Genomic DNA, 18,064 nt, shown 5'->3' on the forward strand with positions numbered 1-18,064 from the left:
GAGAAAATGGATCATTTACAGAAAAGACACATTCCCCTGAGCTAGCATGCAACTCTATATTCTAAATTACTGCCCAATTCCCAAGAGTGCTCCGATCCAAACCATTGTAATTCTTACTACTAAAGCTCCAGCCTCCTTCCCACTTTTGCGAATTTCAAACGCTGAAGGAAGGGGACTGCCTCCCTACATGTTAAGAAGCATGTTATCCATTGATTGTAAAGCGAAGGTACAATTATTCACGTTGACATTGAACTTTGCAATGCCGTTGCCCATTTGGGTCTCTCCCATAGGGTAGGCACACACAGTGTCTGTTGCACATGCTTCGACAGATATCCCCTCATAAAAAGCTCCAACTGTGGAGGAAAAAGAAAGAAGGATATGGGAGATTTGGTTATGGTTATGAGACATTGCAAAACAAGGATATTTTTCTTCTTAACCCTCAAAGTAGCCACAAGGGAGTGATTCCCCTCCTGATTATGTAGCTATGCACTACCTGACTCTGTGGTTTCTACTCCTAGCCTCAAAACCTTTAATCTTAAATTATCTTCTTTCTTTCTTTCTTTCTTTCTTTCTTTCTTTCTTTCTTTCTTTCTTTCTTTCTATCCTCTACCTACCTACCTACCTACCTACCTACTATCTCTCTACCTACCTACCTACCTACCTACTTATCTATCTATCTATGTATCTATCTACCTACCTACCTACCTACCTACTTACCTATCTATCTATCTATCTATCTATCTATCTATTTATCTACCTACCTACCTATGGTACTTATCTATCTATCTTTCTCTATCTATCTATCTATCTATCTATCTATCTATCTATCTATCTATCTATCTATCTATCTCTCTACCTACCTACCTACCTACCTACCGTACTTATCTATCAATCATCTATCATCTATCATCTATCTATCTATCTATCTATCTATCTATCTATCTATCTATCTATCCATCTATCCATCTATCCTATCTGTCAGTCAGTCAGTCACTCTGTCTGTCTATCATATCTATCTATCTACCTACCTACCTACCGTACTCATCTATCATCTATCATCTGTCATCTGTCGTCTGTCGTCTGTCATCAGTCGTCTGTCGTCTGTCGTCTGTCGTCTGTCGTCTGTCGTCTGTCGTCTATCGTCTATCATCTTTCATCTGTCATCTGTCATCTATCTATCTATCTATCTATCTATCTATCTATCTATCTATCTATCTATCTATCTATCTATCTATCTATTCAACTTCTATGCCGCCCAATCCCAAAAGACTCAGGGTGACATACAAAATAATATGACACAATGCAAAAAGATACCAGCAATAACAAGAAGTTGAATATAATCTCTAAAACTAACCCATTTATATAAAAACCAATCAAATCTTATGCATACGCGCCATTCATAAAATTTGGCCATGAAAGATGTACAATACATTGACCTCTCCCCCTTTCTAAGAGGTCTGCATAAGCGCCCCATTGTGCCTACTGTCCCTGCCCTACTGTCCTATTGCCTTTTATCATTACTTTTTTATCATTACTTTTCTAATCTCATGTTTATGCCAATTACCATCCTATCATTGTCTGGCAAATATATAAAAAATAATTTGAAAAAGCAAGAAAGATAAAGGAGGAAAGATCCTCTACTTACGTATAAGCATGGTAAACTCTAACCTTACACACCGAGACTCGTTGCCCAGACAGACAAGTGGCTGAGGTGGTAGGGAAGAATTTCTTTGACTTGTGAACGATCCAGGGCATGTCAATCCATTGGGTTTCAGTACATCGCGAGACGGCACTGCAAATTAGCAAACATTTTCATGAACTACCATCCCCTATGATTCATGCTGGCTGAAGCATAGACATCAGAGAGTTATTGTTAATGGCAAGTATTCTGAGCAGAGACAGGTTACAAGCGGTGTACCACAAGGGTCTGTTCTGGGTCCTATTCTTTTTAATATGTTTGTGAGTGACATAGGGGAAGGTTTGCCTATTTGCCGATGACTCTAAAGTGTGCAATAGGGTTGATATTCCTGAAGGGGTCTGTAATATGGTAAATGATTTAGCTTTACTAGATAAATGGTCAAAGCAATGGAAACTGCAGTTTAATGTTTCCAAATGTAAAATAATGCACTTGGGGAAAAGGAATCCTCAATCTGAGTATTGCATTGGCAGTTCTGTGTTAGCAAAAACTTCAGAAGAGAAGGATTTAGGGGTAGTGATTTCTGACAGTCTCAAGATGGGTGAGCAGTGTGGTCGGGCAGTAGGAAAAGCAAGTAGGATGCTTGGCTGCATAGCTAGAGGTATAACAAGCAGGAAGAGGGAGATTATGATCCCGCTATATAGAATGCTGGTGAAACCACATTTGGAATACTGTGTTCAGTTCTGGAGACCTCACCTACAAAAAGATATTGACAAAATTGAACGGGTCCAAAGACGGGCTACAAGAATGGTGGAAGTTCTTAAGCATAAAACATATCAGGAAAGACTTCATGGACTCCATCTGTGTAGTCTGGAGGACAGAAGGAAAAGGTGGGACATGATCGAAACATTTAAATATGTTAAAGGGTTAAATAAGGTCCAGGAGGGAAGTGTTTTTAATAGGAAAGTGAACACAAGAACAAGGGGACACAATCTGAAGTTAGTTGGGGGAAAGATCAAAAGCAACGTGAGGAAATATTATTTCATTGAAAGAGTAGTAGATCCTTGGAACAAACTTCCAGCAGACGTGGTTGGTAAATCCACAGTAACTGAATTTAAACATGCCTGGGATAAATATATATCCATTGTAAGATAAAATACAGGAAATAGTATAAGGGCAGACTAGATGGACCATGAGGTCTTTTTCTGCCGTCAGTCTTCTATGTTTCTATGTTTCTAAGACAAAATTTACAGTACAGTGGTACCTCTGCTTAAGAACTTAATTCGTTCCATGACCAGTTTCTTAAAGTTTGTAAATAAAAGCAATTTTTCCCATAGGAATCAATGTAAAAGCAAATAATGCATACAAACTCATTAGGAAAGAAATAAAAGCTCGGAATTTGGGTGGGAGGAGGAGGAAGAAGAAGAGGAAGAGGGCAGTCGCTGCCCTGAGCAAAGGGAGCGTTTCTTTTCTCTGGGCGTTGGCAGAGGTTTATTCCCTCTCCAAGCGGCCAGAGAAAGGAAAATGCTTTGTTCCCTCTGGACTGCCAAAGCCTCCTTAAGCGCCACCAAAAGGCTCCCCGGGCAGCCCAGATGGTCAGGATTAAAGGGGGAATGGCAGGAAACTGGCCGGGCCTTCGTGCCGCTCTCAAATTTCCTGGGAAATTTTTCCTGGTTCGGGTTCTTAAGTAGAAAATGGTTCTTGAGAAGAGGCAAAAAAAATCTTGAGCACCTGGTTCTTATCTAGAAAAGTTCTTAAGTAGAGGCGTTCTTAAGTAAAGGTACCACTGTAATTTCTGCAAGCAGATGACCTGATCTCTCCTACCCACCAAACAGAGGTGGGCTGCTGCCGGGACACCTAATTCCATGCAGCTCTGTGGCTCTGGAACATGAGTGCAGGATTGAACGCAATAATGCTTCCTGAATCTGTGCAGGTAGCAAAATTGTGTGGGTGTGTTTCGGCGAGGTTTTTTGCTCCTCCGTATTGAACAGTTGAGTGAGTTTGTCGACAAGCACTGCACCACCATCCTTATAGATTTCTGCTGGTATCGTATCAGATCCTGGGGCCTTGCCACTGGACAGCTGGTGGGAAACCCCACCTCTGGACTTCCGTTGCCAGCGAAGTGCCCGATTTTGCATGCTGGGATTCCCCTAGAGCATTGCAAAAACACGGAAGTCCAGAGGTGGTATTTCCCATGGAGGGGAGCCTCAGGGGAATCCCAGCAGTGCAAAAACGGGCACTTCGCTGGCAACAGAAGTCCAGAGGCGGGGCATCCCAGTGGCAGCGGCTTGGGTTTGTAACGTGAAAATAGTTTAGAAGAAGAGGCAAAAAAATCTTAAACCCCGGGTTTGTATCTCGAAAAGTTTGTATGACGAGGGGTTTGTAAGACGAGGTATCACTGTACTTCTACTGATCAGCGGCTAACAGCAGTTTGGCAGATCGAATCTCAGTAGGCTCAAGGTTGACTCAGCTTCCCATCCTTACTCTCTGTAAACTGCTTAGAGAGGCGCTGTAAAGCACTGTGAAGCGGTATATAAGTCTAAATGCTAAATGTTAAGTTCCCCTTCAAATTGGTTGTTTTAACTCTGGACCCGTTTTAATCCCTAGGCCACTACTTCATCCTGGATTGCATGACTGCCATGTTCTCCAATTATAGAAAGCTTCTATTTTTATTATCTTCTATTTGACCCGGCAATGGCTTGCTCAATTAATGATATTTTCTCACCTCTTCCCTCCAGTGGTGGGTTTCATCAGGTTCTGACCATTCTAGGAGAACCGATAGTGGAAATTTTGAGTGGTTCGGAGAACCACTCAGTACCGCCCAGTGAAGGGCTACCAAAACGTTTACTACCACACTGTGGGCGTGGCTTATGCAGGACGCCCTGCATTTTCTTTCAACATTTTTCAGTGCAAATTGGGTGCTCTGGGGTGGAGCTCCATTTTCGCTACTCTGCTGCCTCCCGAGTCACAGCTGATTGGGAGGAAATGGGGATTTTGCAGCAAACTTTCCTTGAGTGGTAAAGGAAGGGAATGGAGATCTTGCAGTATACTTCCCCTGCTACACCCACCAAGCCGTGCCCACAAACCATACCCACCAAGCCACACCACGACCACCAAGCCACCCCCCAAAAGAACCGGTAATAAACAAATTTGAATCCCACCATTGCTTCCCTCCCTGAGGATTGTTGCTCCATTCAAACTTTATATCTCCATGGCGCGTGTTTGTGTAGAAACATAGAAGATGGACGGCAGAAAAAGACCTCATGGTCCATCTAGTCTGCCCTTATTCTAATTCCTGTATTTTATCTTACTGTAAAATTTAACCTTCTGTTCCCTTCTTCAAGGAAACAATTGTGTTGAGTTACTTACAAGAAACAGGCATGATATTGCAACCATCTGATTGGCAACTGTGAAGAAGGAGTTCAAAGTGTTTTTTCTGCACAGAAGTGAGACTGAAATAACCATCGTTGGCTTCCTCGGGTTTTGCACAAGTCTTAGTAGAGAAAACGACTGAAGGAATGCCTGTGAAGAGATGAAATGTTGGGATGTAAGAAAAATGAATATATATATATATATATATATATATATATATATATATATATATATATATATATATTCAACACATATTCGATATGTACACTGTTCCCTCGCTTTTAGCAGGGGATGCGAATTTCCGCGAAGTAGAGATGCAGAAGTAAATACACTATTTTTGGCTATGAACAGTATCACAAGCCTTCCCTTAACACTTTAAACCCCTAAATTGCAATTTCCCATCCCCTTAGCAACCATTCAGATTATTACTCACCATGTTTATTTATTAAAGTTTATTAAAAAAAATATTTATTAAAGGCAGATGAAAGTTTGGAGATGACATATGACATCATCGTGTGGGAAAAACCGTGGTATAGGGGAAAACCCCGCAAAGTATTTTTTAATTAATATTTTTGAAAAACCGTGGTAGACTTTCCGCGAAGTTCGAACCCGCGAAAATCGAGGGAACACTGTATATTCAACACATATTCGATATATATATCACAGGTTTTTGCTGTTCGAAGGTAGATGATTTGGCTACAGAGCTGAAGGGATTGGATACTGTAACCCAGAGGTTAATTCTCTGCCTTACAAGGCAAAGGTTGCAGGTCCAAGTCCCAATAAGGGTATGGCTGGCTGATGAGGCTAAAATAAGGCTGAAATAGATCTATCCTGGTCTCCTTTAATTTTCAGTTTCAGCATGCTTCATGCTTTCAGGAATCCAGTGCACGATACCATGATCTTTTGAGACTGAAGGATGCCAATGCATATATGTAATATATTTTTCCTGATAATGAAATGATAATGAATCACCCTAGTATACCCAAATATGGGAGAGAGCACACATCATCAGGCTGAAGTTGTAAGCTTCCTGCTGCTGTAAATATAGTTTATATATTTACTATATTTAGTAACTATATTTACAGCAGCACGAAGCTTACAACTTCAGCCTGATGATGGTGAATGTGATTTCACCGAAACGTCGCATAGACACTCAAAATATTACACGGGGCAAAACCCGAACTCAGAACAATCTACATACATATACCTGAAAATCTACGAAAACAAATATATATATATCTCCACCCCCAACCCTATATATAAGGAAGAAATGGCAGTTACAAACATTCCATATTTACAGCAACACGAAGCTTAAAACTTCAGCCCGATGATGGTGAATGTGATTTCACCGAAACGTCGCATAGACATGCAAAATATTACACAGGGCAAAACCCGAACTCAGAACAATCTACATACATATACCCGTGAAAATTTACGAAAACAAATATATATATATATATATATACTGTATATGACATATTTTTGCTGATAATGAAAAGCAAGGAGAATATATATATATACTGTACACACACACACATACACATACACAAAGCAGTCTGCTTTTTTAACTGTTTCATTTGAGATACCTGATATTAATGGTTGTTAGCTAGTGGAAAGATTATATGCTGTTTCCTTAATATGCGAAGGGATTGGAAGATGAACGCTCCAAGTTACCCTGTACATTCTTCAGCTGGGTTTCCTCCATTTATCCCAGATATCAAGAAACAATTTGCTTGGATTGGTGAACTTCTGGAAAACTCTTCTCTACAGTTAGAAGGAACATTCGGTCCCTCTTGCCATTTCCCCTCCCCAGTATTGTCCATGTATACGACTGAGCAAGAGATAACAACATTTCCCTACCTAGTATTCCTAATAAACACACTCCACTGAAAATGGCAAAGCACATTGACATTAGTTGAAGCCAATGATATCATCTACCTTCAAGAAAATTTAATTATCCCTTGAGATTATTATTATTATTTATTATTTATTAGATTTGTATGCCGCCCCTCTCCGAAGACTCGGGGCGGCTCACAACAAAAATAATAAAAACAATATTCCAGCGAAAACAAATCTAATATTAAAAAGCACATAAAACTCTATCATATTTTATAAAGCAAACAACATAAACATACCCAAATATATATATTAAAAAAAGCCTGGGGGAAAGGTGTCTCAACTCCCCCATGCCTGGCGGTATAGATGGGTCTTGAGTAATTTACGAAAGGCAAGGAGTGTGGGGGCAGTTCTAATCTCCGGGGGGAGTTGATTCCAGAGGGCCGGGGCTGCCACGGAGAAGGCTCTTCCCCTGGGGCCCGCCAAACGACATTGTTTGGTCGACGGGATCCAGAGAAGGCCAACTCTGTGGGACCTTATCGGTCGCTGGGATTCGTGCGGTAGCAGGCGGTTCCGGAGGTACTCTGGTCCAATGCCATGCAGGGCTTTAAAGTTCATAACCAACACTTTGAATTGTGACCGGAAACTGATTGGCAGCCAATGCAGGCCATGGAGTATAATGATAATGCTAAGTGACAGCCAAATTGAAAAGATGTTTCACTCACTGAAAGTGGTACGGAGAATCAAGGAAACACAAGAAGTTTCATCTGGTTCACACTCCACCAATGTCATGTCTTCATTTCTACATTGTCCACCACTGCTAAAACATTTGTAGCATTGTATAGATGTCACTGCAGAGGATAGAAGTAAAAGGATTACTGGTCTACATAGAGCCAACCAAATTACCCACTTTTAGATTTTTAAGATTAATATGTTATTTCCAGGGGAGTATCGTACGTCATGTCTACCAATAGTTTGAAGGTTGGGGGAATAGGAGGAGACGAAAAGCATCAAAAATTAGTTGATCTTTTGAATAGGAAAAGTGAATCTTCATAAGGAGATATTTAGCTCAGAAGTGGGTTTTAGCAGGTTCTGACCAGTTCTGGACAATCAGTAGCAGCAATTTTGAGTAGTTTGGGGAACCAGTAAATACTACCTCTGACGGGCTCCATCCTATCTATTCTCTGCCTCCCTATTCTTTGTCCCAGCTGATCGGAGGGGATTTGGCAGTAATCTTCCCTGGGAATGGGGAGGGAATGGAGATTTTACAATATCTTTTCTCTGCTATGCCCACCAAGCCACGCTCACCAAACCATACTACACCCACCAAGCCACCCCGCACTGTACCATTAATAAAAAAAATTGAATCTCACTATTGCTTCCCTCATTGAGGTTTGTTGCTATATTCAAACTTTATATCTCCATGGTGGGTGGGTGTGTATGTGTGTATGTAGACTAGACTAGACTAGGGTAGGGTAGGGTAGGCTAGGCTAGGCAAGACTAGACTAAGACTAGACTAGACTAGACTAGACTAGACTAGACTAGAATAGAATAGAATAGGACTAGAATAGAATAGTATAGAATAGGACTAGACTAGACTAGACTAGGGTAGGGTAGGGTAGGGTAGGCAAGACTAGACTAAGACTAGACTAGACTAGACTAGAATAGAATAGAATAGAATAGGACTAGAATAGAATAGTATAGAATAGGACTAGACTAGACTAGACTAGACTAGGGTAGGGTAGGGTAGGCTAGGCTAGGCTAGGCTAGGCTAGGCTAGGCTAGGCTAGGCTAGGCAAGACTAGACTAAGACTAGACTAGACTAGACTAGACTAGACTAGAATAGAATAGGACTAGAATAGAATAGAATAGTATAGAATAGGACTAGACTAGACTAGACTAGACTAGACTAGACTGGACTGGACTGGACTGGAATGGACTGGAATGGAATGGAATAGGACTAGACTAGAGTAGACTAGAGTAGACTAGAGTACACTAGAGTAGACTAGACTAGAATGGAATGGAATGGAATAGGACTAGACTAGAGTAGACTAGACTAGAATAGATAGACTAGAATAGAATAGGACTAGAATAGAATAGACTAGACTAGACTAGAATAGAATAGAATAGAATAGAATAGAATAGAATAATAAGAGTTGGAAGGGACCTTGGACGTCTTCTAGTTGAATCACCTGCTTAGGCATTTAGCCGATCCCTGTTCTAAGTTGCTTCTTTCCTTCATTAGTTTCCATTCATTGCTTCTTGTCCTGCCTTCAGGTGCTTTGAAGAATAACTTGAGCCCCCCTCCTCTTCTTTCTGACCATCTCTGAGATATTGGAACACTTATCATGTCACCCCTAGCCTTTCTTTCCATTAAAATTACATATACCCAATCCCGGCAACCGTTCTTTATATGTTTTACCCCCCCTGTCCCTTAAGAATCTTGCCTCTATATCCAAACGCTTTGATTTCTAATGTAAGTGGGCAGTTTTTCCCACAACTCATCCCAGAACGTTTTCTAAAAAGAGAGAGAGAGAGAGAGGAAGAAAAAGCCAAAGAGTTTTGGAGGTACGTTAGCAGTGATCCGCCCGCCTAGCCATCTAAGGAGCTTCCCTCCACCACCTCTCTAACATCTCAGTGTTGAATAGCGATACTCACCACCTGTCAGCAAGACCGAAGAGATGAGACAGAAGAAGACAACAAGACCAGGATCCATGGTGTGTGATGAGCAAGTCTACTGCCTTCTTGATAGCCAACTATCAAATGCACAGGGCTTTATAGTGACTGGGGTGGTTCTCCTGTGCGGTGCAATTTCTTTGAGTGGGTGAAGACATGAGTGATCATCGAATCCCACGCAGGGTAGAGAAATATCATTTTGCACAATAAAAATGGGGAAAGGGGCAACGTCAACGGAGAACCAGCAAGTTGGTTAAGGCTTGTTGGGATTATCCATAACTCAGTGTGTTCTTTAAGTCAGTGTTTCCCAACCTTGGCAACTTGAAGATATCTGGACTTCAACGCCCAGAATTGAAGTTGAAGTCCAGATATCTTCAAGTTGTCAAGGTTGGGAAACACTGCTTTAAGTTGAGCAAGAACTGATTCCGATTCTAACTGGGTTACTATAGAGCAAGGGTGTCAAACTCAATTTCATTGAGGGCCGTATGAGAGCTGGGTTTGCCCTCAAGGACAGGGTGAAATGCGATTGTTCGGCTTGTTTCAGGGGTACCAGTGTTGTGGTTCGCTCTGGCCCAGCTCCTGCCCAGAGGACTGTGGATGTGGGGGAGACATCCACATGCTGCAGGCCTGGTTTGCCCCCGGTGGAATCTGATGATGAAGGCTCCTCTGACCAAGAAGACATGAGTGACAGGGAGGAGGAGAGTGTGGCAGACAGCTCAGAAGGAGATCAATTATCTAGCTCCTCCTTGGATTCAGAACAAGAGTTAATGATACAGCCACGCATGCGAAGAGCGATGCATAGGCAGCAACAACTGAGAGATTATTATCAAAGAAAATGAGGCCACCTGTGGTTGGGTGGGGCTGTGGTCATTAGTGAGGCTGCTATAAAGAGCAGCCTGTGGGTTTGGCCATTGTGGAGGATTATCTGATCGTTGTGTTTCGTGCCTGCTTTACTGACTTTGATCTTTGTGTGCTGATTTCCCCCCGCTTTGAAACTAAACCAGAGCAAAGTGTGTTTCACTTTGTGAAAGAAGAAGGACTGTGAATTCCCTCACAGCTGCAAGCTAAGTATCACAGAACTGATAAGGGACTTGTACAAATTTCCAATTTGTTTGGAGACAAGTGCTCTTTGCTATACAAAAAGAGTGCTCTGTTTATTTGCATTTTTGGTATAAAGAACATTGTTTTGAATTTTGTGTGTGTCTGAAATTGTATCTGTGCATTTTTTGGGAGGGTTCTACCAGAGAGCTCGACAGAACAGGGCTTGAACCATTGAAGACTGCATTCTGGTAGTAGCAGGCTCGCGTGAGGGTTTGTGTACTCTCATTACCAATGTTAGATTCAATGAATAGGCTGAACACGTTGAAGGTACAGTCTATTTTATTAGATACAAGCTGAAATGCCAGCAACTATTCACACTCAAGTTCGCTAACCAAAGACATGCGCTAAAACAAACCGGCGCCTTTTATACATAGTTCGCAGCGGAGGCGCGGCTTGACAGCCATTTTAATTTTGGTGCCCGCCCACTAGAGGCCAGTATTTAAATTTAGCGGACGTAACACTTTAATCATTTTGTTCATTGTTAAGTATGTTTTTCACTATGTGATGAATCTCCTGCTTCTCAGTTGTTGCTGCCTATGAATCGCTCTCCGCATGCGTGGCTGTATCATTAACTCTTGTTCTGAATCCAAGGAGGAGCTAGATAATTGATCTCCTTCTGAGCTGTCTGCCACACTCTCCTCCTCCCTGTCACTCATGTCTTCTTGGTCAGAGGAGCCTTCATCAGCAGATTCCACCGGGGGCAAAACAGGCCTGCAGCATGTGGATGTCTCCCCCACATCCACAGTCCTTGGGGCAGGAGCTGGGCCAGAGCTAACCACAACAACAGCCATTTTAATTTTGGTAACCGGCCAAAATGTTCATTGTTAAGTATGTTTTTCACTATGTGATGAATCTCCAGGCTCCTCAAAAAAAAGTGCAAGATTAACATTTATTTATTTATTTATTTATTTATTCATGCATTCATTCATTCGTTCGTTCGTTCATTCATTCATTCTTTTGTCCAATACACAATACATATGGAAGAGAATAGACGTGAAGTAATATATATAAAGATAATTTGTAAAAATAGAGGAGAAGATATATGAAAGGAAGAAAATATATATGATATATGAGATAAAGGAAAGACAATTGGACAGGGGACGAAAGGCACATTAGTGCACTTATGCACGCCCCTTACTGACCTCTTAGGAACCTGGAGAGGTCAATCATGGAGAGTCTAAGGGAGAAATGTTGGGGGTTAGGGGTTGACACTACTGAGTCCGGTAATGTGTTCCATGCTTCGACAACTCAATTGTTAAAGTCATTTTTTTTACAGTCAAGTTTGGAGCGGTTAATATTAAGTTTGAATCTGTTGCGTGCTCTTGTGTTGTTGTGGTTGAAGCCGAAGTAGTCATTGACCGGTAGGACGTTGCAGCATATGATCTTGTGGGCAATACTTAAATCGTGTTTTAGGCGCCGTAGTTCTAAGCTTTCTAGACCCAGGATTGTTAGTCTATTTTCGAAGGGTGTTCTGTTTCGAGTGGAGGAGCGAAGGGCTCTTCTGGTGAAATAACGTAAGAAAGAACTTATAGACTTTCTGGAGAATTTCTGGGAAACCTCTGTAATAATTGTCATTTTTTCCCCCTTGGAAGCACCACCACCGATTGCCATCCAAGAATATTTCAAAGTTCACAATAGTTCACAGTTTAAAATTTGTGCTTAGAATGATGTTAAATTTTCATTCCACCTTCACCCTTTTCGGAAACGGGAAGCAACCAGTTGCAGTCATATATTTATTTGATTTACGCAGCCACCCATCTAGCAGCTGTTCTTACTTTTATTGCAAGCAAAAGGATTGAGATTAAAGGTTTCCAATCATCTCAGAATTAGTAGGTGGAGGACTAGGCAAAAGGTGGCTGAGAAAGGCTTGTGATAGTCCTGGAAGTCCTAGCAGAAGATACTGCAATGCTCTCTACATGGGGCTACCTCTGAAGAGGGTTCAGAAACTTCAGATCGTGCAGAATGTGGCCACGAGAGCAATCATGGGCTTTCCCAGATATGCCCATGTTTCGTAGTGTCTAATGTTATTATTATTATTTATTATTTATTCTTTGTCCAATATACAGTACATATGTAAGAGAATAGACATTAAGTAATATATATAACGATAGAAAGTAAAAAGAAGAGAAGTAGATGGGAGGGAGAGAATATATATGATATAAGAGATAAGGAGAGAATATATATGATATATATATATATATATATATATATATATATTCGTAGATTTTCACGGGTATATGTATGCAGATTGTTCTGAGTTCGGGTTTTGCCCCGTGTAATATTTTGAGTGTCTATGCGACGTTTCGGTGAAATCACATTCACCATCATCAGGCTGAAGTTTTAAGCTTTGTGCTGTTGTAAATATGTTCCATATTTACAACAGCACGAAGCTTAAAATTTCAGCCTGATGATGGTGAATGTGATTTCACCGAAACGTCGCATAGACAAAATATTACACGGGGCAAAACCCGAACTCAGAACAATCTACATAGATAGATAGATAGATAGATAGATAGATAGATAGATAGATAGATAGATAGATAGATAGATAGATAGATAAAGAGAGAATATATATGATATATGAGATAAGGAAAGACAATTGGGCAGGGGACGATAGGCACATCAGTGCACTTATATACGCCCCTTACTGGCCTCTTAGGAACCTGGAGAGGTCAATCGTGGAGAGTCTCTAAGGGAGAAGTGTTGGGGGTTGGGAGTTGACACTATTGAGTCCGGTAATGAGTTCCACGCTTCGACAACTCGATTGTTAAAGTCATATTTTTTACAGTCAAGTTTGGAGCTGTAAATATTAAGTTTGAATCTGTTGTGTGCTCTTGTGTTGTTACAGTTGAAGCTGAAGTAGTCATTGACCGGAAGGAAGTTGTCCCCAAACCTGGCGGCATAGATGAGTCTCCAAACTGTTACGAAAAGCAAGGAGGGTTGGGGCAGTACAAATCTCCAGGGGGAACTGATTCCAGAGGACTGGGGCCCCCACAGAGAAGGCTCTTCCCCTAGGAGAGCCTTCTCCCTATATAAATTCTATAGGAAAAAAAATACTGAATGCAGATTCCTTTATCATAGCAATTTATTTTTATGATGATTCTGTGGGCTGCTGAAAACACACATCTTTATTAAATTGTGGACTCAAAGCCTGGTATTTCAACATTTCTCCCCCAAATTTCCACCTTTCTACTACTGACTCAGGTAAGAATCACAAGCCTCTGTTATACTAAATTTCTACGTATCTCATTATTAAATCTCAATGCCGGTAAATACCAAAAAGACCATAGGAGAAAGAGCCAACAGATGTCGTGGATGTAAGTCTGATTGTGTTATTTTTTAGGTTGTTGCACAGTACATACATACATTTATTTTATTTTTTATTTTTATGTATTTATTTTGTCCAAAACATAATAAAGGTTACAGAGGATATGTTCATAGTCGAAAGCATCAATGCAATGAGGCAGAGGTAAAGGAGAATAGAAGAAAAGAAATAAGAAAGGGATAAGAGATAAGATATATATAAAGAGGTATAAGAGAAATAAATAGGACTGGTGCACTTATGCACGCCCCTTACTGACCGCTTAAAAATCTGGAGAGGTCAACCGTAAATAGTCTCAGGGTAAAATACTGGGGGTTAGGGGATGATACTACGGAGTCCGGTAATGAGTTCCACGCTTCGAAAACTCAATTACTAAAGTCGTATTTTTTACAGTCAAGTTTGGAGCGGTTAATATTAAAGTTTGAATCTATTGTGTGCTCTTGTGTTGTTGTGGCTGAAGCTGAAGTTGACCGGGAGGGCAGTACTTAGACCTTATTTATTATTTATTATTTATTTATTTATTGGATTTGTATGCCGCCCCTCTCCGGAGACTCGGGGCGGCTAACAGCAACAATAAAGCAGTGTACAATAGTAGTCTGATGTTAGAAACAATTAAAAACCCATTAATATAAAAAACCAAACATACATACATACATACCATGCATAGAATTGTAAAGGCCTAGGGGGAAGAGGGTCTCAATTCCCCCATGCCTGACCGCAGAGGTGGGTTTTAAGCAGCTTACGAAAGGCAAGGAGGGTGGGGGCAATTCTAATCTTTGGGGGGAGTTGGCTCCAGAGGGCCGGGGCCGCCACAGAGAAGGCTCTTCCCCTGGGTCCCACCAAGCGACATTCTTTAGTTGACGGGACTCGGAGAAGATCCACTCTGTGGGACCTAACTGGTCGCTGGGATTCGTGCAGCAGAAGGCGGTCCCTGAGATAATCTGGTCCGGTGCCATGAAGGGCTTTATAGGTCATAACCAACACTTTGAATTGTGATCGGAAACTGATCGGCAACCAATGCAGCCTGCGGAGTGTTGGTGTAACATGGGCATATTTGGGAAAGCCCATGATTGCTCTCGCAGCTGCATTCTGCACGATCTGAAGTTTCCGAACATTTTTCAAAGGTAGCCCCATGTAGAGAGCATTTCAGTAGTCGAGTTTCGAGGTGAGGAGGGCATGAGTGACTGTGAGCAGTGACTCCCGGTCCAAGTAGGGTTGCAACTGGTACACAAGGCGAACCTGGGCAAACGCCCCCCTCGCCACAGCTGAAAGATGTTTCTCTAATGTGAGCCGTGGGTTGAGGAGGACGCCCAAGTTGCGAACCTTCTCTGAGGGGGCCAGTGATTCTCCCCCTAGGGTAATGGACGGACAGATGGAATTGTCCTTGGGAGGTAAGACCCACAGCCACTCCGTCTTGTCTGGGTTGAGCTTAAGTTTGTTGACACTCATCCAGGCCCCAACATCCTCCAGGCACCGGCACATCACTTCCACTGCTTCGTTGGCTGGACATCTTGTTTCAGGCGTCGTAGTTTTAAGCTTTCGAGATTCAGGATTGTAAGTCTACAATCCTGGAGAGGGGAGCTAGTCTACTTGCAGCATGGATTTAACAGAGAAAATGATTATTGTTTTGTGGGAAACTTTACTATATTTACAAGTAGGGATGGGAATGGGGGCTGTGTTGCCTAGTTATCCGACAACCTTGGCAGCAGCTATGTTTCCATGCCAAAATTGAGCAACAGTTTTCCCAAACATCACTGGCACTAATTGATCCAGAACTTGAGCATTTCTATCAGATCTACTTTTAATAACGGGATGCCACTTGGGAAATATCCAAAATATAATCATATATATAATGTGGTGGTGAAGAATTGAGATATGTCTATTGGAATGGAGGCCATATGTAACCAATGGTTTGAGCAATATGGGAATTATACCCCCTCCAGTGAAGGGTTGCAAAAAATGTTACTACCACACTGTGGGCATGGCTTATTTTGTGGGTGTGGCCTGCCGGCCATGTGACAGGTGGGAGTGGCTTGATGATCATGTGACCGGGAGTGGCTTAAAGATCATGTGACTGGCTTAAAGATCACCAAGTTGACGTTTCTCACGTCAAGGGTTTGGGTTAGGGTGCCTGGTCTCTCCTCGCCTCAAAGAGATACAATTTCCCTCTCTATTTATTATTACTGAATATCCAAAATATACTATTTGATTCTATATATATATGCCATATGTGTACATACATATTACACACAGGCACACAAAAATATATTATTATTATAATATTATTTTATATTATTATTATTTATTAGATTTGTATGCCGCCTTTCTCCGAAGGCTATTTTTTATCACTACTTTCCACTTCTGTTATGTTAATACAAATTACAATTCTATACTTGTTTGACAAATAAGTAAAGTAAAGTAAAGTAAAGTGTAAAGTAAAGTAAAGTAAAATAAATAAAATAAAAGAATAAAATAAAATAAAAGAATAAAATATAAAATAAAATAAAAGAATAAAATATAAAATAAAATGAAATAAAATGAAATGAAATGAAATGAAATAAAAAAAGTAAAATAAAATAAAATAAATAAAATAAAATAAAATAAAATAAAATAAAATAAAATAAAATAAAATAAAATAAAATAAAATAAAATAAAATAAAATAAAATAAAATAAAATAAAATAAAATAAAATAAAATAAAATAAAATAAAATAAAATAAAATAATAAAATAAAATAAAATAAAATAAAATAAAATAAAATAAAATAAAATAAAATAAAATAAAATAAAATAAAATAAAATAAAATAAAATAAAATAAAATAAAATAAAATAAAATAAAATAAAATAAAATAAAATAAAATAAAATAAAATAAAATAAAATAAAATAAAATAAAATAAAATAAAATAAAATAAAATAAAATAACTCCATAAATTCATTTTGTTTGGGGAGAAGAATGTGACAAAAAAAAAGAATGGAAGTATTTCAGAGGAAAAGGGTCTCAAAAAGAATAGGTGAACTGACTCCAGAATGGAGGAGGGAATGCCTAGTTGATCTAAGCTATCTGTCAGTACCATGTATGATACTATGCTGGGTTACAATACATATAAACTATCCATGTATGTTTAAGTGATGTATCTTTAACAGAAGTGTGCTTGTTGGCCATAAAAGGGAGCTAAGAGCGTTCCTGTTTGGGAGAGTATTTTATTTATTTATTTATTTATTATTTAGATTTGTATGCCGCCCCTCTCCGCAGACTCGGGGCGGCTCACAACAAAGTGAAAAAACAATCTACAACAAATCTAAATTACTGTTTAAAAATATTTAAAAGACCCCATTTTCTAAACACACATACATACAAACATACCATACATAAATTGTATATGCCCGGGGGAGATGTTTCAGTTCCCCCATGCCTGATGACAGAGGTGGGTCTTAAAGAGCTTATGAAGGGCAAGGAGAGTAGGGGCAGTTCTAATCTCCGGGGGGAGTTGATTCCAGAGGGCCGGGGCCGCCACAGAGAAGGCTCTTCCCCTGAGGCCCGCCAACCAACATTGTTTAGTTGACGGGACCCGGAGAAGGCCCACTCTGTGGGACCTAATCGGTCGCTGGGATTCGTGCAGCAGCAGGCGGTCTCGGAGATATTCTGGTCCAGTGCCATGAAGGGCTTTAAAGGTCATAACCAACACTTTGAATTGTGACCGGAAGTTGATCGGCAACCAATGCAGACTGCGGAGTGTTGGTGAAACATGGGCATACCTAGGTAAGCCCATGACTGCTCTCGCAGCTGCATTCTGCACGATCTGAAGTTTCCGAACACTTTTCAAAGGTAGCCCCATGTAGAGAGCATTACAGTAGTCGAACCTCGAGGTGATGAGGGCATGAGTGACTGTGAGTAATGAGTCCCGGTCCAGATAGGGCCGCAACGGGTGCACCAGGCGAACCTGGGCAAATGCCCCCCTCGCCACAGCTGAAAGATGGTTCTCTAATGTGAGCTGTGGATCGAGGAGGACGCCGAAGTTGCGGACCTTCTCCGAGGGGGTCAATAATTCCCCCCCAGGGTAATGGAAGGACAGATGGAATTGTCCTTGGGAGGCAAAACCCACAGCCACTCCGTCTTATCC

At 40.7% G+C, this 18,064-nt stretch overlaps 1 protein-coding gene across 1 annotated transcript; it reads right to left on the reverse strand.

Moving 5' to 3' along the window:
* Positions 1-9,560, reverse strand: LOC139174540 (phospholipase A2 inhibitor and Ly6/PLAUR domain-containing protein-like). Its single transcript, XM_070764986.1, has 5 exons — positions 9,503-9,560; positions 7,570-7,695; positions 5,006-5,158; positions 1,646-1,792; positions 1-353 (listed from the first exon to the last, which is right to left on the reverse strand). Exons 1-5 carry the CDS (start codon positions 9,558-9,560, stop codon positions 184-186), a joined length of 654 nt encoding a protein of 217 aa, XP_070621087.1. The 3' UTR covers positions 1-183.
* Positions 9,561-18,064: the final 8,504 nt, after the last annotated feature.

This window comes from Erythrolamprus reginae, chromosome 11 (assembly GCF_031021105.1).
Source record: "Erythrolamprus reginae isolate rEryReg1 chromosome 11, rEryReg1.hap1, whole genome shotgun sequence".
NCBI lineage: Eukaryota > Metazoa > Chordata > Lepidosauria > Squamata > Dipsadidae > Erythrolamprus > Erythrolamprus reginae.